The 23,195-nt window shown below is 43.9% G+C and overlaps 1 protein-coding gene across 6 annotated transcripts in view; it reads right to left on the bottom strand.

Annotated features, from left to right (window-relative positions):
* Positions 1-20,656, bottom strand: part of TBC1D1 (TBC1 domain family member 1) — a 114,845-nt gene extending 94,189 nt beyond the window's left edge. For 3 of the 6 annotated variants that reach the window (XM_083835695.1, XM_083835691.1, XM_083835694.1), the window contains exons 1-2: positions 18,831-19,127; positions 11,603-12,117 (exon numbers count right to left, since the gene is read on the bottom strand). In XM_083835695.1, the coding sequence (XP_083691821.1) occupies positions 11,603-12,019 (417 nt within the window). In that variant the 5' untranslated portion in view covers positions 12,020-12,117; positions 18,831-19,127. Of the gene's footprint in view, positions 1-11,602; positions 12,118-18,442; positions 18,520-18,830; positions 19,137-19,389 lie in introns of those variants that run through there. The other 3 variants (XM_083835685.1, XM_083835690.1, XM_083835692.1) reach the window with 3 other exon arrangements.
* Between the last annotated feature and the right edge of the window lie 2,539 nt (positions 20,657-23,195).

Below are 23,195 nucleotides of genomic sequence, written 5' to 3' on the forward strand. Positions count from 1 at the left end.
TAGGACCCAGTCCTAAGATCTAATATATGCAAGAGTCTGTCTGGATAGATTGCATACACAACAGCTATGGCCTTTGTTTTTTCAATTATTTGAAACAACTATCTCCCCACATTTAAAAGTGTTAACTTTCACTAAGTTACACTGTCCTCAATATGTTGTTATATGGTGTGCCATGAAAACCAACACTGCATTAAATAAGACTGACTCTTTTTACAAACTGTTCATTGCCAAAGCAGTTCTATTTTCCCCTCTAAAACATACTTTCTGGCTTCAAATTTCATAGAACTATCACTGCACCACGTACCACAAAATTAATTTTAAAACATCGCAACTGCACATACTTTAAATTCCTTCTGATCATTAATTACATGAAAAATATAAACTGTCTATTGAACCCACATTAGATTTTCTGACTTGCATTTGGCATTCAACAAGGCTGCATTCTTCCAAGCGTCCTCTATTCTTAAATTAACTTTAATAAGCCACAGCAACGGGTAACTACAGGAAATACAGCAGAGCTCCCTTATGATTAGTTATCCTCTGTGGTATCTCACATTCAGGCTAACATTCAACACTGATATGAATCAACCAGTATTTTCTGAATTCTTAATTCTGTACATGCGTCTAGAAACCCAGGTTGCATCCTCTTTCTTTTGCACAGGCACAACCCATACTACATTGCAAGGAGATGTGGAGACACTCACTTTGTGCGTATTGCAACCAACACCTTTGCAGAAGGCAGACTTCGTACATTATAATAAGGTGAGCTGAATAACTTTGTCATTACCCATTTAGTTACTGCTAGCACTTGTGAATTTGGAGAATCTAATGTGTAGTTACGGAGTAAATACATGGATACACGTAGCCTCTCAACTGAAAACCTTGTTCTTTGAGAACCGTGTGGATTTAAAAACCATCAAGTTTTCAAATTCATCTTCTACACTAAGTTATCTGCAAGCTTTTCAATCAAATTTGAATACTGTAGCATCACCAAGACCCTCGCAACATTTTGGAAGTTGGTCACAGAGGGTTCACTTATTTCTTGGTAACAGTACTGCTCAGCAAAGCAGAAATATTCCACTTGAGAAAATGTAATTAACCACAGGATGAGTACCAGTAAGTTAGTGCCAGAGTGAGGCTGAAGCCACAAAAGTGAAGAAACTGCCACGTGACAGCCTTTCACAACACGCTCAACCCCTCAGAGACAGCTTCACTTGTAATTTTAAGACAATTAGGTGTAAATCACAGAAGTGTACTAAAAGCTCTCAATTCCCATCACCATGACAGTGGCAGACACAAGCCTGTACGAAGCTATTTATCAGCACACAGATTGTCCCCAAGCTGTTTGGGACCTCTCAGCAAGGCTACTCCCTCTGTGGGCTCACTGGGCTGGTACGCAGCGATTTCCTCCCAGCAGGGCACACTTCAAGGGCTTTGATTCTTCCAGAGCCCAGGGGGCTGTGTTACTTGTACAGAGGCCAGGTAATGCTCCACATTTCCCTGCACACCGCCACCCTTACAGCCATTCATTGAGGATCACCTTAAGAAGTCCCATCAGCAGGGTTCCTGCTGCACAACCCCGTGGGGTCTCTCTGGTGCTTGCACCATCTGCTTGGAAGAATGCCAGGAAAAATCTGCCCCAAATTACTTTATGTTCTCACTTTAGTTTCTATATCTGTGGAATGTGACAAAACATATAAGGTGACCTAACAAGGTATGCTGAACCGGTCTGGGGCAGAAAGCAATTCAGTTTTTCTGCATTTTTGTTCTCTCAGCTAACTTATTTCTAAAGCAGCTCAACGCAGGGCTGCTCAACCATCAATGCCAGCCCAGGGGGAACACACTGAGAATGTATGTCAAGAGATGGCTCAGAAGAGGAAAGAATAACTTAACTGCCTCTTCTGACAGAGGACAGGTATTAGACCTCCTCAAAATATCATCAGATTACACTTGAACTAAAACCCCAGGGCAGTATAGGGCTGAATCAGGGACCTGAGGTGCCACCTGCTCCGGAAAGTGTGGCCTTGCTTCCCCCTGACTCTCACAAAGGTGCTCATGAAGCCATACTGTGATCACGTCACGATGGCAATTTGTTCACAAATGCATCTCTTTTCCTTTCGAAATATTTAATTTGCTCTCAACTGGCTCAGTCACTGATAGCATAGCATGATATGAGAGCAGAGGGAAAAGTGAGATTGCACACATCAGCAACCAAGGGAGCGCAGGCACCAGCAGCTGCACTAGGCTAAGCTGAGATGTTAACAGAGAGCTTCTCTTTGGAGATATGTAAAGAAACAGGTCAGTCAAGGTGTGCTTAGTAAAAGACCAAAGAACACAAGACAATTTATACAGCAGGACTTCAAAATGTGACCCCATATCTACAGGCTTAAAGCACCTTTCGACAACAGTAGAATCATGGGATTGAAGAAACACCAGAATTAGGGAAACTCTGCTTCCAAACACCATCCTCACTAAGGTAAGAACCTACTAAGGTGGAGGTTTCAAGAAAGTAATGCCCAGCTGACGTGCTAAGTATACAGTATACATTGCATACCACTTGACAATTTACCTGCAGAGGATGCATCTTCAGAACACACACGTTTATGATCTTTGCAAACATGGGATGAAGCAAATGATTCAAGGCAAAGGAAAAATCTGACCTACTGCCTAAATACTATAATTCATAGAGTTATTCCGGATAAACTGTTTTCAAACAGATGACTGCAAAAGCAGACACTTAATTTGATGACTCAAGAGACCTCTGAATCATAAGCGCTGACTTTAGAGCCCTACGCTTAGATGAAGCCTTACAAGTACTGGAAATAAAGTCAAAGTAGACCTGGTCTGATAAAATTCACTATTGTCCCTTTCTACCATCACCTTCCCTCTCCTACCATCTTAATTACTGCACCCAGAATTCATAGAAAAAGAAATCTTCAAAACAGTGAAAGAGGGATGTATCAAAGCCTATGGAACATACACTTAACCTCCTCCTGTAATTATTTGCTTCCGTACTACAAAACCATACAGAATTGCATTTCAGTGCACAGTGGTGCAATTATCACTTCCATCACCAAGCACTTGTAGATGACTACTTACACAGAAATCATTCTTGAATTAAATCAATGGTGTTTTTCAGCCACTATACCTATAGTATTATGGCCCAAGCATGCTTTATCTGTTAAAGTGTGGGGAACGTCTAGGTGAGATTGTCGGGAAATCAGCTCAAATTTCCATGCTGAAAGGTATGGAGAATGACAAAAAGATTTGCTGCACCAGAGAGGGAAGGAACAAGGTAAGGATGTACGGAAGGAAGGAGTTCTGCAAGGAAGCCCCCCAGAGCCTATAGACAACCTCCAATATTGCATAAAAATGTAACAAAAACCAGAGGCAGCTGGGCACATGCTGGTATTGCAGTAGCTCAGTATTCCCTTATGAAGAGAGATAGAAAAGGATCTGAGCTCATTCCCTGTGTTTTATCTCCCTGGGCCAAGAGGAGGGAACAAGCTCAGTCTCCCTCCTCCTGCACAAACACTCTGCTCTCCTGGTGGCCTACCTGCCTACCTGGTGGCTCTGTGCTCAGCATCCTCACAGCAGCCGTGGCGGCAGGAGCCTGCCGAGCAGAGCTACGACTGGTGCTGAACTGCTTCATCCTTCCAAGGCAGAATTTGTTCTGGGCGTGCACACTAATTCCAGGGACTCTTACTGATGAAAAATGTAAGTGTAAGTGTAAATGTAAGATGCTTTAAAGATATGGGTTTAGATAGAGGCTATGAATCCTGCACTGTGAGACACAGGTACCTGAACTCTTCTGCGGTCTCAATCTCTTTGTACCCCACTTGCGAGTCTGTAAAACGGAGACCACAGTTCTTCCCTATGTGAAAGTGAAGTTTCTGAAGGAAACTCTACTGTTACTCTTGAGGACGCTTGGGCGTTATGGCCTACAGCTCCTATTACCTGTACCAGGCTTCACAAACTACCAGCATCAGACCTTGTAAGACAAAAGGAATAGTTATTATTCCAAGACAAGCCATCACAAGCCTGCTAATTACTTATTAGCATCAGTTCCACTGTTGTGTGTTTCTGCTACAATACCCAACAGAAAAGGTGAAGCATGCATGAACTTTGGCTCTAAAATGAAGTTTATGTGACAGATCAGGTGAGACACAGATCATTTCAATATTAAGTTGAAAAATCCTCAAACAGTGCCAGCTGATACAGAATACCGTACTGCTGAAGTCACGTTAAAATTTCTTTATAGTCATTCTGGAGCAGAATTTTTTTGTAGGATTTAGCAGGTTGAGGAAATCATGGGAAAGTATAATTTTATATGTTGCTGCCACTGTAAGAGTGGGAACACACATTTATCTAACAACCCATGTGATGTATTTCATCTTCCTTGCTAAGACATTATCTCTGACTTCAAGTCAGGAAGTGGCATTGCACAAATCATTTCCTCCATGTGGCAATCAGAAGTGGGGGCTAAGGGAAATCATACAATATTTCTTATAAAACGCGGGTGAACAAAGGAGAACTTAGCTGAGCCAGGAATGCACCAGAGTCACTCTAGATTCTGACATGGCACCAGAAACAGAGAGGCTTGGGGCATTACTGCTTGGGACAGGGTCAGTGGCTGTCAAAGCCCCTGAAAGCAGAGGGCATTCACGAACCTAAATCCTTTGAGCAGCCCCCAGGCATGGAGCTGGTGCAGCGACTGTTACGCTCTTGGCTCAGGATGAGCAAAAAGCCTATTTACTTTCTGAGGATGGCCAAAGCAGAGCTGGCTATTGCATTACACAGGATACTCTATTAAGGTTTACAGAGCTAAACTTTCACCCACTTCATATAGCAGACTATATATGTGCACAGGCATGCCTTTGATTCTTCATTTGTTCTGTGTTTTTTTCCTTCTGTTTTTAACATGCATTTCTCCAGTTGGTATCTGGGAGACGAGAGAGACTTCCTAAACTGAAAAGCAGTGCTAGTACCTTTTTGTTTGCAATTTAGAAGGTTCCACCAGAAACAAAGTGCATGTGAATAGAAGGGAAAAACCAGCCAAATTAAGCTCTCAGCTGCACTGAAGTAAGGCCAGTTACTGTGTTTTGTTCCAGCAGAGTTTTATGCTCTTTGCAAAATTTTAATCTCCCCAGACTCATCAAGCAATAATATACAAAATACCTCCGTATTTACAATTACCTTGCTGAATTCATTAAGAAAAGGAAATGGCCCTATTAAAAATGAGCTACTTATGAGGTCATATCTTTGAGTCTAATGTAAAAACAAGTTGCATAAGAATCCTCTGTCACAAAGCTAAGCCTCACAACAACTGCTTTGGAGTTCACAGGGCCTTTGCCACTCCTTTTATAGATGAATAATGTGAAGTTCACTCACAACTTCAGCTCTGTGCAGCCTCACAGAGACCTAAGTGTTGATTATCTGAAACCAGCTGCTCCAGGACATAAGCAGATCCCAAACAGCATGTAACAAAGCATATTGCATTCCAGGTAATACAGCCTGATCTCCTTAAGCACATAAGCTATTGTAACTCATAAAAGCAGGTGAAGGTTGTTTAAGAAGCAGGAGCTCTTAAAGCAACTGGAGGGCCAAAAAACGCAGGCACTGCCACTCTCGTGGCAACATTCCCGCAGCTGACAGAAGCCCAGCTCCTGGGCCAAAACCTCTCCCTGATTTGTGACACTGCAGAATGAGGGTTTAGAAGAAGCAAGCAGACTTGTGAATGTGTTCTGCAGCTGTGAGGCCACTTAATCAGGAACAGTACTACTCTATGTAATAGAATAGAACAGTCCCATCCAGCGTTATCCCACTGTGGCATTAACAGTTCTGGTAAACACAAGCATGCAGTAGAGCCTGTTGGGACAACTTGCATGGAGACACTAGAAGAGAGAGAGAGAGAGAGAGAGAGAGAACTTAGCTTAACCTTTTCAAAATCTGCACTAAACTTTTTATATATCTTCATACTCCAGCTCTTGATAATCATTGATAATCTCAGAGAAATATTTCTTCTGACAAGACATCAGCCTCAAGTTTCTAGGCTCTTCCTCAAGCCCTCTAAGTCTCCTGTTTGTATCACAAAAGGAAATAAAGAGAGAAACTCAAGCTTTCCGAGCATCTGCTTCACTACAAGAGTTGACAGTGCTGTCTGCTGACTTTTACCCCGCATCCAGGAATTCACTGAACCCTGTGGCCAGGAAGAACAAGCAGACACTGCCCTCCACAGCCAGCTAGAAGTAGCCTCACATTCCCAGGCCCTGTCCTCATGGACCATCCTGATAGCAGCTGGAGGAACGATACTGCAGGGCATAAACAGTCCAGGAGTTTCCTAGAGAGGATCAGTGACAGCTTCCTGACCCAGGTGACAGAAAACTCAACGAGGACAGGTGCTCTCAGGACCTTGTACTCACAACCAAGGAAGGGCTTGTTGGGGATGTGAAGGTCGAAGGCAGCCTTGGCTCAGGATCCTAAGAGGAGGAAGCAGGGCAAAAAGCCAGATCACAGCCCCAGACTTCAGGGGAGCAGGTTTGGGCCTCTTCAGGGATCTGCTTGAAAAAGTCCCATGGGATAAAGGCTCTGGAGGGAAGAGGGATCCAAGAAGGCAGATTGATGTTCAAAGATCACCTCCTTCCAGCTCAACAGCAGGCTATCCCAGCAGGCAGGAAGTCAGGTAAAAATGCCAGCAGCCTGCATGGATGAACAAGGAGCTGCTGGCAAAGCTCTAACAGAAAGAGAGCATGCAGAAGGTGGAAGCAGGGACAGTAACCTCAGAGGAATAGAGAGACACTGCTCAAGGATGCAGAGATGCTGCTAGGAAAGCCGAAACTCACCTGCAGTTGTATCTGGAGAGAGATGCCAAAGGCAACATGAAGGGCTTCTCTAAGTCCATAGGTGACAAAGAGACAAAGGGAAATGTGGGCCTGCTGCTGCGTGGGGCAGGGGTGCTGGTGACACAGGACATGCAAAAGGCTGAGGGACACAATGCCTTCTTCACCTCAGGCTTCCATGAAATCATTGAGATGAGAACCGTTATTCTTTATTGACAAAGAGCATAAAATATAATAAAGGACAATACAAGTTTAACCTGCCTTAAATCTGAACTGGCCCAGGGCATTATCAGATACGATAGTGACCAATATTTCACTTGCCAGCCAAAACATGAATCAATTAAAAATACCTAAGAAAAACAAATCATTTGATACACAAAACTAAAATCAGCATAATAGGATGTAGAAGTACTTTTCTGAACTGAAAATAAGAACAGAAATTGCTCTTCCTCTAATGCTTTGGCTGCTCTGTATTTGTTGGAGACAGCTCAGGAGAAGCTAAGAGCACGCTGACCCAGGGTGTCAATCTCCCTCATGCCTCAGAGTGAACGAAGCGCTAAGCAAGGTCTCCTATGGAAGGAGAGAGTGTTCGTGGACAATGACTTTACGAAGGAAGCAACATGCCTCAGGAAACACACACAGCCACAGTTCCCAACACTGTACCTTTCAAACCACCACATCCCAAGTATAGGACAAAAATGCCAGTAATTTTTAATGTCAACAGTTTTCAACAACCACGATGCCAATAGCATCCCTCTTCTGTAGGGCCTAAATAAATTTCAGAGCAGAGGTCACTGGGAAGACACGCAGGCTGGTAGCATGCAAGTTTTCATTCGAGACATCACATACACATCGTACCCTGATGCTCCAGCCAAGCTGTTCAACAACGCTGCGTTCTTACGACGAAGAAACAGTTCTGCAAGCACAGATTTACCGGAGAGATAATTTTTCCTCAGCTTCCACCATCATTACTCAACATGGCATGCATAATCCCCATCTATGACTTATTAGCAGCCCTCACAAGCTCCCCACAGGCAGTATAATTGAATCCTGCTCCATTCCTGAGCACCTGCAAGGAATACGCATTAACACTTCAGCCGCAGCACCAGGCAGAAACTACTTAATCATGAGGCCCCACCAGAATCTTTACATGATGAGGGTGAAAGCATAAAAAACTTCACCAACTTTAACTAGTGGAAATTCACTGAGATTATACATGAAGGAAGAAGGAAGGGTTCAGATCCTATAGACAACAGATCCTCTTAGAAAGGGGAACCCTGATCCATAGCAGAAGCTCTCTGTAGGCAATGCAAACTCTTCCTTTTAGCACTACGTGGAGTGGAATGATCTCTATAAGCATAACCTTGCTTTTAAGAAATGTGCCAAGGAGCAGTTTGCCAGGAACGCTTCTTCCATCCTTCCCTATTTACTGCTCTATCAGCCCGGAAAGCGAGCTGTATACTGCCACAATGATGCAATGGAAATAATTATACAGGATCCTTCAGAGTGAAGGCAAATACCACAATAGGGCACTGCCTGTTCTTTCACTTCTAAAGAGAAGCAGCAGAAAGAATCCCTGGCTAAGAACCCTGCCTTTATTTAGCACTAATCGCTTGCCTACTGATGTCTTCTCTAAAGAGGACATGTTGGTAATGGATCAACAAGGAACCTGACAGCCCCGCATTCATATCCAGGAAATACATTACATGTTCCCACAGCTCCATCAATTCTAGATTTTAGCTAAGTATTCCCCAGCAAAAAATCACCTCCCACTAACAAAATGCTTTCCCATTATACAGTAGGATAATTTCTCACTACTGAAGTGAGTGTTCTGTCTCTGTATGTATATACAAAATAATACAACTACAGCTAATGTTCTGCTATCTATCTGCAACACTCATGCTAAAAGCCCGACCATTCCTAGTTTCTGCACGTTCTATCACCTCCAGTGCTAGTTCTCAGTCTGAATGAAGTTCAAGTTTCTTGTCCTCCTCTTCAAAGGATTTCACTGTTTAGTCTTCTGCTCACCTGCTTCCATCTTCATCTGCCCAGAAGTAGACTATTTCTCCTACAGACAGCCTGCTGTCCTCTTTTATTCTACTTCCCTAATGTGTGGATATAGTCAGAACTTGTTTGCAAAGCCACACTTACCTTCTACTTCAAATCTGCAGTCAGACATGACCTAATCTGAGAACTCCGTGTAAAATAAAGCCCTGCTACGAGTTTGTCTGTGAAGATACAAAGAACTGTGGCTCCTGTAGTTTACAATATTATGATTAGCAACCTGTGTCAGTTGTCGATGTTGTTTTTCAGTAGAAATAGATGAAGTGCAATTATCACAAAAGCTTAGATGTTCAAGATCACTGGATGAGGAGTTGTTTTATTAGCATGTAAATTCTGTGACCAAACCTATCTGGACTACTGTGTGTTTTTTTTTTCCCCTGTTTGCTTCAGCTCTGTAAAAAAGTTCAACATTTTTTGTCCATTCTGGGCTCAGAGGGGATTGACCCTGACAATGCAGACTAAGTCTGTAAGATTGCTTTTGAATGTTCAGAGGAGATGTTGCAGGAGCTCACAAGCAGGAGTGCCAGCATAGGAGTCTGCTGAGTCACACATGCTGCAAAGGTCCTGCTTCTAAATTTTCTTTCTTCTGAAGCTGAACATAAACTGCAGCAACATAGTGCTAAATTCTTCATCCCAACTCACTCAACTTTTAACAAACAGCTCCCTCAATTCGTAACCAAGATACCCACTTTGAAAGGGCTGGAGCGCGCTGTGTATCTGCTAAACAGGTAACATCAGTTCAGTCCTCTTCAGAAACGCACAGACACCAATTAGCTAAAAGGCATTGTGTGACAATACTCAGGCAGAATAACAACACTGATTAATTCAACTTTGAAGTAAGTTCCTTATGTAATCAGTAATTACTGAATGTCAGTAAAACATGCAGGGTTTCGCTTTTGGAGAAAAGATCACTTGGCGTTTCCATTATCCTCTTGGCAAAACAGCTCCACAAATGCTGCTTAGGCCTCTACCTCCTAGTTAGGAAACTCACTTGCAAAAAAAGGTCAAGAGAAACACCCCTTGGCAAGTTCGGAGATGAGAACTGGATTTTCTTCTGAGGTGGAGGGTGGTTTTTGAAAGGACAGATAGCTGAGTGAACTTGGGGCTAGGTAGTTAAAATATGCATCCAAAAATTCCGGGGGGGTGTCTACAAAAAACACGTAGGCAGCTGCAAATTTGACTACAGACTTCTGTGTTTTCATTTCAAACAGGTCTAGGAATCTGATCAAACATGAAGAAAAAGTACTTGCTTTTCAACCTTCTGTTGCAGAAGACGACATATTGGAAGTGACCAGCATTGCATACTAACTGTAAATAATCCTGTAAAACCACAAGCCACAAAATGAAGTGCATAGGCAAACTGCAAAATGCATTTACCAGCTACGATTCAATGCCAAGCCCTGACAGACCTACTCCTTATTTCTGCTCTCTTAACATATGTAACTTTGGTATTCTGCATTCTAACTTGACACGATTTCTCAGTTGAATGCTTATGATTTACAGCATAATTGCCTTCTAATTTACTGGGACTGCTTTTTTACCTAGGGTGATTTAACTAAAGCTGTTTCCATATGTTTTGGGCACTCAGCTTGAGACCACGGATTTGGAACCACGCAGTGTTTTGCTATTGGGCAGGCTGGCATAAATCCCACATGCAGTGTATATTTGCTTAACACCTCCAAGGTGCTTCAGCAGGACATCTCCTGTGAGGCAAAAAAAGCCTCACAAGATGCTGATTTCCAACTCGATCACTGAAGTCTACCTTCAAAAGGTGAAGGACATGTCCCTGTTTTGCCCACAGTAGCTCAACCTACCACAACAGCGTTGCGCAAAACCCTGCTCACCTTCTTCATTCAGACAGTTCCTGTCTCACATTACTCTCAAACAAAAGAGGCAACTGTCTATTTTTAATGCTGCAACCTTGTCAGCAAGGACACGATTTGCATGCGGACAGAGCTGAATTTCACCCACAGTCTGACATTTACACGTGCAACTCCTGTCTTGCAATAAGCAGCAGCAAGCCCGCAGGTCACAGATGTGCAGCACTGCGCTGTGGCCTCTCTTCCTCTCTCTGCCACCACATGGATTGCAGAGCTGGGAAGAGGCTCCCAGTGACCTGTGGCTCCGGGTATGCTCGTAAGGCTCCACCCCACCCCTTCCTTCTGAGAAAGGAGGCGCCTCTCTTCCCCAGACACACAGGTCTCAACTCAGGAAAACAGAAATTTGAGAGGTCTGACTGTAGGATTAGATAAAGTTCACAATGACTCAAGGGTGAAATCCTAGCCCCAGTGACATCAACAGAAAAACTCTCACTAACTCAAGGGCCAAGATTTCAGCCCATACCCCAAGCGTCTTCTAAGCCAACAAAATTCAGGCTCTGATCCTGACGATTTACACACCTTTCCCTTCACATACTGAGCAGTTTAAATTCAACAGAACCATTAACATCAAGTAAAGTGAATCCTGTTGGTGAGTTCCAGAAAGAGAAAGTTTTCAACTATAAATGCAACCTTAAGATCTTACACTGTGTTGGGAAGTTTCCAACAGCACAGAAGCAACTCCATTTTAAAAGAAGTAGTGTCAGCTCCTCCACATTTACATCACGCTCTGTAAAGCATCAGATAACACAACAAGAACAAATTCTGAAGTGTGATTATGAGGGTTGCTTCCTGTGGTATTTTTTTTTCCTTTTTACTTACTTTTGTTTGATCATCAGCTTTGAACACATAGCAGATGCTTTGCTGATTTGCTGCTCCATCCTTTATCAGACAGGCAAAGTAGCTGGGATCGTGGCTGTTGTGAATCAGCTTGTGGACCTGCTGTGGCTTGTACTCAAACAAACTTGAGCAAATCAACGGATCCCACTGCTGGTCTTTCCCCATGTCTGGCTCACATCGCAAACTTGCTGGTGAAACACAGAGCCGGATTTGGCTAGTGCCGGGGTCTTCTTTGGAAGACTTGGTACTGAGCATCCGGATCTCCGCCACAACCCAAGGCAGCATGGACATGGTGGTTAGGGAATGCACTGGCAGAGAGCCAACAAACTGGAGGCCGAAACTTGCTGAGAAGTCCCCAGGTGCTTGGCATTTTTTAACTTTGAATGTTATTGGCTCCATTTTACAATCCTTTAGGGAACCCGGACTAATTCACCAGTACGTCAGTTCCATGGAATGACGATTTTTGGATGGTTCTTTAATTAAGGAACAGAAGAAATCTGAAATGAAAAGAAATAGTTATGTAAGTGCTGCAACCCTATTAAAAATGAACTGTCAGCAACACAAATATTTAATAGATTAACGTCAGAAGAGACGTACTGATCGTCTGCCATGACATACCTGCACACTTCCCCTACCTCAGGCCTTACTATTTCAGGTGCAAACACAACAGTACTAAATGTATTGCTTGTTAAAAGCTCAGTCCTGATTAAAAAAGCTACTCTTGTAACCCCTGTTAAATCACCTAATGAGTAACTAAACTATGAAGTGCTCCTTCTCTTTAGTCTGTTTTTGTTTCATGGCCAGGCAGGTGTGGATCACATCAGCCTATTTCAATCCTATTGTTGGAGAAAGGTCTCAGATTAGCATTATAACCTGCGTGCCATTTGAAATCAATGCTTGCCAAGACACTTTCACATTTAAAAAAAAATAAAAGGTCGTCTATCTTGTTCACGGGTGGATGAGCTTGAACTTGGCCCCTAACATGGAGTTGTTTTCTTGGGTATCGTCTGCTGACCAAGCAGACCTTTCTCATTAGTTAACACCCCAGAAATCTTTGTCATGTGAAAAAGCTAACAGCAGTCAACTGACCCATCGCTAACACACCTGTCAGATGGCACAGAGGAGCGACAATCCTTGTAGGATCCCACTAAAAAGCAGGCAAGGATTCACAACTTATGGCTGCGTTTTAAGGCCTTGTTGGCCAGCCAGAATACGTAATGTTTGCCATGTTCATATTGTATCGTTTTCATTGCCTAAAATGTCAAATGGAACCAAGTCACACATCGCCCTGTTATAACCCAGTTATACCCAGCATATGTACCACTACTAAAATGATAAATATATAGGAACAGTCGTAAAAAAAATCCAGTAATTGCATTTATCTACCCATTTAGTTCTGCAAAATGCAGTCTAGGAAAACATGCAGCTTGGCACGTGGTACGTTACCGTGTTTTAACTCTTTCTTAACTGAATCTGGTTTCAGCTGTTGCATTATTCTGCGTGAGACTGATGGGAAGCTGACAGGCCTATAATTGCCTACATCTAAATACCATGACACGAGTTTACCCTCAGCCTTCTGAAAGTTTCCCATGGAAGACCTATTAAAAACAACACGAGCAGTCCCAAGAACTCCTGACAAAACATTTTTAATTATATTTGAACAAGTATTTAATAAATGGCATCTGTTTACTGTGGCAACAGTATTTCTGTTCTTTGTTCATCTACAAACAGGATCAAAAATAGTAGGATTTTTCTCATGAGTTTTTACCAAACTTTGTCCTTTATTTGTCCTTGTACAAATATTTTCAAACTGAGCTTCTAGCAGTACTTCACCTTTGTTGAAAATGAAGACAAATTTTCGGATTTAAAAAAAAGACAGACTACTTCAGGATGGAAATTCATTTTAAACTGAAGTGCTTAAAATGCAACTAATTTGCAGATGTCTAAATGGGGAAAAGTGGTTCTGCAGCAACTGGCAAAGTGGAAAATCAAGAGACTTGCAGAAGCCATGTGTTTGGGTAGATTTACCTTTTGGGAACTCTTGCATCTTATGACAGATGAACTCTGTGGCAACACTGCCAGTTCCAAGGACACCAAATTCAGCAAGAGAATCCAACAGCATGGGAATTTAAAGTCACTGTTTGACAAAATCTTTGTAAGTGGCATGCTAAAAGCATGGAACAAGTTTTTAAAAAGCCTTTCTATCACCCCCCGTGTGTGTGTGCACATGTATGGGCAGGAGTCTTACACCTCATTTCAAGTACACTAAAATGATTTTGTTTCCCAAGCAAGAAAACACCCAGCTTTCATGAGATAGATACAGATGCATTGCATGGTACGGGATATGCTTTAAGAAGTATTTTTACACCTTATCAACACAAAGTGCTACACTCAGTTATCATTATAGTTTTGCATCTGTCAGGAACCAAAACTTTCTCTTCCTGTTTGACACACTATCACAAATTTGTTCTCCTTGAACATAACATTGAAATATAGTTCAACATCTTGCAAGGCGGTTTGGATTCGTTCATGACTGTAACAGTGCACAGTCCAAAGCACAGGAAAATTCCATCAACAGGTTTTAGTGTTCTCGTTATTTAGCAACACACATAATAACCTGAGGATAAAAAAGCCTAACAAAACTTGATTCTCAGCTGAAAACCAGGAAGAGTGAGCAGCTGAACAGATGATGGCTGATTAGCCACATCCTCTTTGTAACCATATTTCTCAATTGTTTTCTCAGAACTCTTTTTTTATAAAAAAAAAAGAATGAAACAATTAAATAAAGTGCATGTAAAAATACCAAGTTATTGTCATTTAAGTCAACTTTTTAAGGAAGAGAAGTTTCCCTGGGAGCACCATCATTTACCATGCTTTTTACCCCAGGCCTACAAGGCACTGCAGCCTCAAATAGGACTAAATATCACAGCATAATACATCATTCTGAGCTCCAGCTACAAGGACCAAACAATATTTTAAATAAACAGGTCAATACTCTGTCATACTTCAACAAACACTGTGCCGTTGGAATGTATTTCATATAAATGCAAAGCTTCTTGGCATTCATGTCTTCTTAACAAAATAAACACCTTGCAAAGTCGACAACATAAATACTCTAGTCTCTGCATTTGTTATTTCTAAAGAAAAACAGTTGATACTAAATCAAAACAGTGAGCTAGAAGTTAGAATGTTTTCTAGGAGAGGGGCTAGAAGTGCAGCCTCTCAGAGCACAGATTTAGCAGCACCAAGAGGTCTCCATACCAAACCCACCGCGCTCTGTACCGCACAGATCTGCACATACCGTCTCCCTTTTCCCAGCCATTTATGCCTTGCTTCCTCCTGCTGCCACCTTTATCTTGATTTGCAGGAAAATCCCACCAGAAGTTATACCCACTGCACATTGCTGAAGTTAAAATCCTTTAAGTTTACGCTGAGGACTAAGGTTGCACTTCAAGAATTTATGTCCGTGCTGAATTTAGACCTAAAAATAGTTCTGTTCTTCTTCACAGGCCTATTCCTAGCCACAAAATTAAGCCCACCTTACAACTGGAGGGTGGCTGTGCCTTGAGCCTGTCTGTTTGCCCTGGCACCACAGCACCTTCGCCCTCCTCTGGTTGCTCCCACCCAGCTCATCCCCTCTGAAGTCTGACGCTGCAGTACAGTGACATGAATAAAAGCAGTACAATTAATGAAAGAAATTTTGTGTATTGCATGTTGGATTCAAAACTGCCTGCCCCAGCACCAATTTTAGGCTATCACAAGTCAGGGGTCACAGAATTATGCCGAACAACCCCTGCAATACCATATGAATACACTCAGTACCACCTCCTGTACTTGGAGACACCAGACCTAGTGCTAATGTGAAAGATGCACGTGGGAACATGGGTGCTCTCTGCCCTCAGCTTTTCCTTCACCGTAATCAACTCAACCACTTCACACAAGAGGTGAGTAGGCTTAGATAGCACACAATGCTATGCTGATAGGCCTGCTCTGGTTTAAAAACCACATATAATTCAGGCTCTCTTAATTTCTCAAATTCAGTTGTATTGTCACCCTTTTACAACAACAGAAGTGAAAAGGGATGCCATGAGCGAGAAGCCAGCATGATGGCAGGCCAGTTTGAAGGCAAGAGCTACAAAAATCAGTACTTTGCCCTCTGGAGCTCAGGCTCTCTCTGCAGGGAGGTACATGGCTAAGCAGCTGCGCATCATATGGGACAGCAGTTCTCAAAACTCACCTCATCTCAAGAGAGGTGAGACTTTATCACAAGGACAAGGTGAAGATTTTGTACGTAGTTTGTTTAGTTGAGGTCAGGGTCATCTTTGAGGTAAGGAAGGAAAATCCTTCGGGGTACAGAGAACAGGTTGTATAGTGAGCCTATATGGTTAACGTGCGTTGTTTCCAGTGTGAGGCACTAGAATTACCTTTCTGCTGCTGGAAAGAGTCCGGGCAGCTTTGGGATGGACTCAGGCTAATACGGAAAACAATGCAGAGAGAGGAGAAACTGTCCTAAACCCCAGTTACACACAAGAATCAAGAAAAGCAGCAACTGCAACAGTGGCAAAGAGCTATCCTTCATCCCTTGTTTCTTCTGTCCTAGATTAAATTCAATGCAAAGAGGTGGCCAGAAGTCCCAAACTCTTATTCAGAACACAGGTAACCACTAATCTAAGCAATCCCTCTCTCTTCCAGCTCCTCCCCAGTCTGGTAGCAGCTGAGTGCTGGGACCCACAGCAGAACTGCTGAATTCTGGCTGTGCCAAGGCAGGCAGCAGTCAGGGCTTCTGCTCATCAGCGATGAAACGAGGAGTTTGGCCTGGAGGCTGCTGAACAAAGACCCCTGCTTCTCAGCCTTTGCAGTCCACCCAAGACAACCGTGTAACAATCCTACATCTAGCTGCTGACAGCAGCTTCTGTCTGTAGGTCCATTTTCTTTTTCCCCTTGAAGAAGCCAAGCAATACTTCCAGCCTCACAGCAAGGTCTCGTGAAGAACAGCTGGTCTCAGAGAACACAGATTTGTTCAGCTCTTCCCTGCAGGGCATTAGCGCTGAGCCCTCCCGACAAATGGAACCAGAGGCACTGGTACTGGCTGCGCTTCACCACTGATTATTTTAGCAGAAATATCATCCCAGTCGAGGATTATGAGGAGCCCTGGCCTGCAGCCAGAACTCTGGAAAGCAAGCCAGAATGAAATACCACTCCTCTCCCTCTCTCTGATCCCTAACCGAGATTTACATTGGCTTCACTCATGCTGACAGATTTCTCTATCCACCTAGCAGGAAATGCAGAAGAATACAAATCAGAGCGTGCATTAGGTATGTCGTGATATGGTCACTGCTGAGAAGAGGTCTTTCTATGTCGCCATCAATGCACATGAAACAAATCTCTTTTTTGGTGTCACAGTACAGCATCCATTCGATCGCTCTCTTGGACAGCTGGTTGTAAGCCTGATCTTTCTTCTTGCAGCTTCAACCAACGCTTCTGGCTTGTTTTCTCTAGAGAAGTAAGACCGTTTAGATATCATGCTACAGGTTGCCTTAAGTTTTCAAATAGCTCTAATTTAACCCAAACTGGCACTTGGAATCACAAAGTGCTCTTCCTTTACAAGGTTGTTCTTTTTATCCGATAGTCACTTACTACGTGCTGTTTCATTCTGGAACCACTTGTTGTGAGTAACATCATGTACAAATCCAGAAGTCAGTTTGCCTCAGAAGTTATTTTTAATTTCCATTCTTTTTTTCATATGCTTGCATTAAATGCTGACTTTTTTAAGGAGTCTTTTTGATGCCTTCAGCAGCTTTGGACATGACCCTGAATAATGTTCTGCCACATACTCCAAGCAAACTGTTTGATTTTGTGGAAATAAACACAGCTAAAAGTACTTGCCTATACAGCCAACATTTATTTCACTCCTCAAATAGATTATAAGCAATTAAATAGATTAATAGCAAGGAAAGAGTCAAGCAAAATGGTAATATATTCCTAATTATAAACATACAAGCTTGTAATCACCTACCAAATGAAGAAAACAGCCTACCATTCCCACCCTTGACATCTGTTGCTACTTCCCCAGCACAGCCCACAGAAACTAGTATTCTGATGACTGAGGTTAGAACTTGGATACTTCCGAGCCAGCCTCACACTGACCTGACCAAAATTAGGCTGTCCTACCGCTGCAACGCAATTATGAGACTCTTTGTAACAGAAAGCTCGCTGCGTCAATTACATCCTGAATGCCACTCCATTTCATTCAATTGCATCTCCACAGCCAAAATCCTTGCATCCAATTTTTCAGTTAACCAAATTATGAAGCAAAAAAAAGTGCCAAGATGTCCATATACCATTGACTCTGTTCGGCCTTCCTTCCAGCCTGCCATTTCCCTCACCCGCAAGCATTTCTAACTTTTGCACGTTACCTGTGACCTCCAGCACTTCCATAAATCAAGCTGTGCTGATTTTCCATCCCATCCCTTGCAAGTGTCAAAGGCATAAGCACGTTCACCGGCTCAGCAGCGTCTGAGATTCGGGAGATGCTCATTTTGTTAATTTTGGCCCGGGACGTCCCGCTCGGCCTCTGCTGTAAGCAGCAGCACATCTCCCACCGCCTGCCCACGAAGGCCCCACACACAGCACACAAGCGAGGTCTCAGCCTTCCCTACCCGCTCTATAAATAACCACACGGCTCCTACCCCTCACGAACACCTCACCGAGAGGTCATTCCCTCGTTAATTTAAAACGGGGGGGTTAACGGGGCAGAAAGGCGCTGGGGGGGTGTCAGGGGGTGAACCCCAGCCCGCTGCGGCCACAAAGGTTTAGCTTTACCCTCCGGGGGCGAGTCGCTCTGCTGCTGCTCCGGGCAGGACCGGGCTCTGGCAGGAGTTACACCGAGGCGTCCCGCACTGAAGGACGAGGAAGAAGGAGGAGAAGAGTTACACCCAGCCCCTGGCACTGCCTTAACTCAGCCCAGCCGAGCGGCTCGGGACGGCCGCGGGCCCCTGCGGGGAGCAGCCGCGGGCCGGGTGCCCGCAGCCCCGCGGGGGGACATTTTGGCAGCCCCGGGGGGGCGGCTCGCCCGGACTCCTGCTCTTCCTCCAAGCTCCCAGCCGCTCTTCTTCTCCCACCCCAGCAGAAAGCAGCCTTTCCCCCCACACCCCCGGTCCCTCAGCGGGGCGCGGGGCCCCTCACGGCCGCCCCCGGGGCCGCCTCTTACCGCCGCCGCCACAGGATGTGCTCGCTGCAAGGAAGCGCCTTCGGCGGGCAGCGCCGCCCGCCCGCTGCCGCTGAGGGGAGAGGGCAGAGCCGCCAAGGGGCTGAGGGAGGGCACGGCAGGGGACAGGAGGCTCCCCCGAGCCGGATCCGGGTGGCCGCCGCCTGCTGTTGCTGCCCGGCCGGCCGGGGAGAGGCGAGCCCGGGGCCGCCCGCACCTGAGGCGGGCAGGGCAGGGCCGAGGCTCCGCAGCCGGCGGCCGCCTCTCGCCGCCTCCCTCCCACCCTCCTTCCTCCCGCTGCAGCCTCCAAGGGTAAAAATAGCGTTGGGGCGGGGAGCAGGGGGTGGCGGCCCCCGGAGGGCAGCGCTGAGGGGTCGGGGGTGGGCATGGGGTGTGGGTTAGGGAGACTCAGGTGGGTGCGAAGTTACCAGAAGCTGCAACACTTGGAGGTGTCGTGGAAGGAAATCGCCTCAGGAAGCTGGGCCCGGCGCTGCATGTGAGCCCTGGAAGCAGCAGGGCCCCCCCGCAGCACCCAGCACAGCCCTGACCCTCGCAGCCTCACCTCCTTGCCCGTCCCGGTGGGTGCCGGCATCCTCGTGCCACGCGTGGCGAGGCGTGCGTATCCAGAGCAGCGCCGTGCCAGAGCTGGCACCAGCTGGGCCTTGTGCTGCCAGCCAGCCTCGGCAATTAGGGGTCCGGGGACTTAATTACGCTGCTCTGCAAGGGCGCTCTCCAGATGGTCAAGGCACCCTACGTTCCAGCTCTGCAGACCGCTCTGACTCTCAATTAATTCCGGCTCTTCTTGGCAGGGAGACGGCTGGTTTGCTTGCTTTTAAGTACGTAGAATCAAAGCTTTCTCCGGAAAATTTGCTCTGCTGCTAACGTGCGCTGCGCTGTGAGGAAAGTAATTAAGTAGGCTGTCAAATCCAAGCACAGCGTTTCCCCAGATTATGAAAAACAAGTCGCAGTTCAGTCCGTAAGCACATCCCGTACTTGCAAAGAGCAGTGCACTGGTTGTATCTACATGACTTCTGCTTGCTCTGTGTACTTTTATAGGATTGATGATCTGTGGGTAAAAGTATGAAAGCAGCAGCTCGCTCGGAGCAGTTGTTCCCAGTCTGTACTTTGTTCATGGTTTGCTGCTCCTCCTTCAGACGCAGGGTTCAGACACAGGAACCCTGTGACACAGGAACACGAGGAGCACCTCGTGTTTTCAGTGGCATCCCCAAGGAATGCCACCCCTGCAAGCCTTGCCTGTCTCGTGTCTTCAAACCATCACAGCTAAGGACGACGGTACGTAGAGCTACCAGCTGCCAACCTTAGCATCTGAGACAAGTCCTTTTGCTTGCTTTAAGCCTGCAGCCTGAGTATTTCATGCCCCTAGTAATCAATCGTGTTATGGACGACAACAAACTGCAATCCCCAATTAGACAGCTCCAGCACTTTGGCCAAGGCTAACATATTCCCAGATTATCAAACAGGGATTTTAGGAAGGCTTTTTTTACAGCTTTTGCCTTTCAGAAGGTGATAATGAAACAGATAAGGATCATACAAGGCTATTTCTTCCTGCTTGGAAAATCCCTGATCATCAACAGAAGTCTAGAGCACCACAAATACAAATCCTCTCCTCATTCTCCTCCTGGATAGCTGGGAAAGAAGTTGGACTGTGACTGATCTCATTCACAGGGGCCTCCTTTACTTTCTCTATTATTCCTAGCTCATGAGTTTTAATTTTTTGCCTTGCATGGTTTTTGTCAAATTACTTAAGCTGTGATACAGTATTTCATGCGCAAAGTGAAATGCCTCTGATAAGAACTACACTTACGTTGATTTAATAGTTCCATCTACTCTGATTTTTCAAAACATCCTCTTTTTTTTCAAGTAGGCCTATACTTTCTTATAGTTAAAAGACAAAAACAAAACAAAACAAAAAACTTAAGTGTTTATATTTGGCAAATGCCTTGAAAAAGTATTCAGGAACAGTGATCTGTTTTAACTAAAGCCAATCTTCTGTAATGCTTACTGCTAACATGTAGTAAAAATATGGTATCTGAGAACCTAAGAAAAAAAATTTAGTTTGACATTTGAAACTTTTTATAATAATTTTATTTTAGACTATTTTGCTTTTTTATAAAACTAATTTAAAAATCCAAGTAATAAAAATACTATGAGGTACCTAAATTGATACAGAAAAGTAGGAAATAGGGTTGTGCACCGTCTATTTCTGGTTTTAGCACCTTTCCCGGGGCTGCAAGATATGGTCCACCATCCTCATGATCCAACAGCTACACTTTCCTGTAGATAGGTATTTGCATGCTGTGTTTGAAGAACAAAAAGATCATTCTGTCTTGGACATCTGTGACACATTTACCCAGGATGCAGGAAGACCACTTTGTTTTCTTCTTGGCCTGAGTAGAGTGTTTGACCTACTTCCCATGAAAGTTTCCTAATGATGAACCTCAAGGATACATTGGACAGCATTCCTTCTCCCTATTTCCTGCTGAAATGGTAAACTTATGTAGGAAAAAAAAAAAAGAAAAGTTTAATTTGTGAAAATGAGAAGAAAACCAGAAGGGGGTCATATGTTCAAGTCCCTGAGAAGTAAATGCTTCCACGTGTTCCCGGAACACATGTAATGTACCAAAGTAGAATCTCTGTATTCAGGTGAAAGCCCTAAACACCAGACTTCCTAGTTCTGTTCGGTTTTCTGAAACAGCAAATCTTTATGTGTGTGTTTTTGTTGTTGTTGTTTTTTCCTTCAAGACTAAAGAAGAGAAGCATCTGGTCGTTTGATCCCAGCTGAGGTAGGTTTGTAGACCAGCACGAAGCAGATCAGTGAAATTTAGGCTGAATACATCTGCACAGGGGGAGAGGCAGAACTTTGGGCTGCTGTGATTGTGGATTCACCCTTTGAAGCATGGCTAAGCAAACAGGAAGTTTAAAGTTTCCACCCAAGATGCTGCTCTGAAAGAGCTGAAGTTCCTGCACAGTTAGCCAACAGTTGAGCAGTAACAATTTGGATTATGACTTAGAAGGTGGGTACCTATGCTGTGCTTAAATTGCATTACAAGTGCCTATGCTTTCCCCCTGGGTAATCATATTAATCAATTTCTAGTGCTATTATATAAAAAAAAAAATGTTGAACTCTTTATTTGTGATTTGTTTCGTGTGCATCTATTTAGTACCTCATTAAGGACCTGATACTGTTTTGTAGTCGTTTGATTTAAATGAGCTCTGGGTAAAGTACTACATTCTTGTCCAATGACAGTGTATCTCCAGACACTCTCTATACATGGTCCCAGACATTCCATAAACAAAATTTATTAGAATTTATTATTTATTATGTCATGTTTGCCTGTTTAATATTCTGTAAAAATGCATGACAGCAACTTCACTCGGTGGTTATCTTCATAGACAAGAGGCTTTCAGTTACCACTCATCATGAGTAAAGAGTCATGAAAGAGCTGAGCGACTGTTACAGATCCTGCCTGCTGCCTCTGTATTTTTGCCCTTTCAGATTTCATGATTAATCCTCCCTCCCCTTCACTCCCATAAATACATCTGCAAATGACTTACCAGTGATTGTGTGAGCATTTCAAGCTTTTCCTTTTGTTTGGAAGCTGCTGTTGCTATGCCACCATCATTTGTATTGCGTTTTATTTAGGTGGATGTTAGGAGATGATTAGATAGTTTAATAGGCTCATCCCATTATGCACAATGTTCTGGTGCTGCGTGACCTCATTTCAGTGACCTGGCAATCGCTATTCAAAAGAGAAATGTTGGCTTCCACTTGGAAGTTGGACAGAAACACTATCCTTGATGAATTTGTGTACTTACGTAGTACAAAAGATGTAGACTACCTTTGATTAATTTTGTGCTTGTGGGCAGAGAACAGTTTTGTCGGTGATTATTATTTACAATTAATGTTTATATTTTACATAACGTGTGGCATCCAGGTGCCTTCCGCCACGGGATCCTAAAAGTCCCTAATCTTGTAAAGATTTATGTCGGTGCTTAACAAACAGTCCTGCCCTGTTTAATGTCACTACTCACAGTGACTGTTAAGCTAGGATATAAGGTTTGCGTATCGTTGGTGTGTCAAAATAAAAAGCACAAGCACTAGAACTTTGGAAAGCAATAGCAAGCAGGAAGTTTATGAAAACGGTGTAAACAAATTAGTTACAGATTTAAACATAAAGTTTACTGAAATAAAAATGAAAATAAATTCAAGGGTGGTTTTAAGCTGTGACTAGTAAACAAACGAATAACCTTCAAGTGAAGTGCATCAGTCTAGTCTCGCAGCATTACCCTGCTTTTATTCTTGTGGCAGAGTTGTAAGGACCGTGGTAATTTCTCCTTAGTCAACAG

The sequence above is a fragment of the Anser anser genome, assembly GCF_964211835.1.
Source record: "Anser anser genome assembly, chromosome: 4".
NCBI lineage: Eukaryota > Metazoa > Chordata > Aves > Anseriformes > Anatidae > Anser > Anser anser.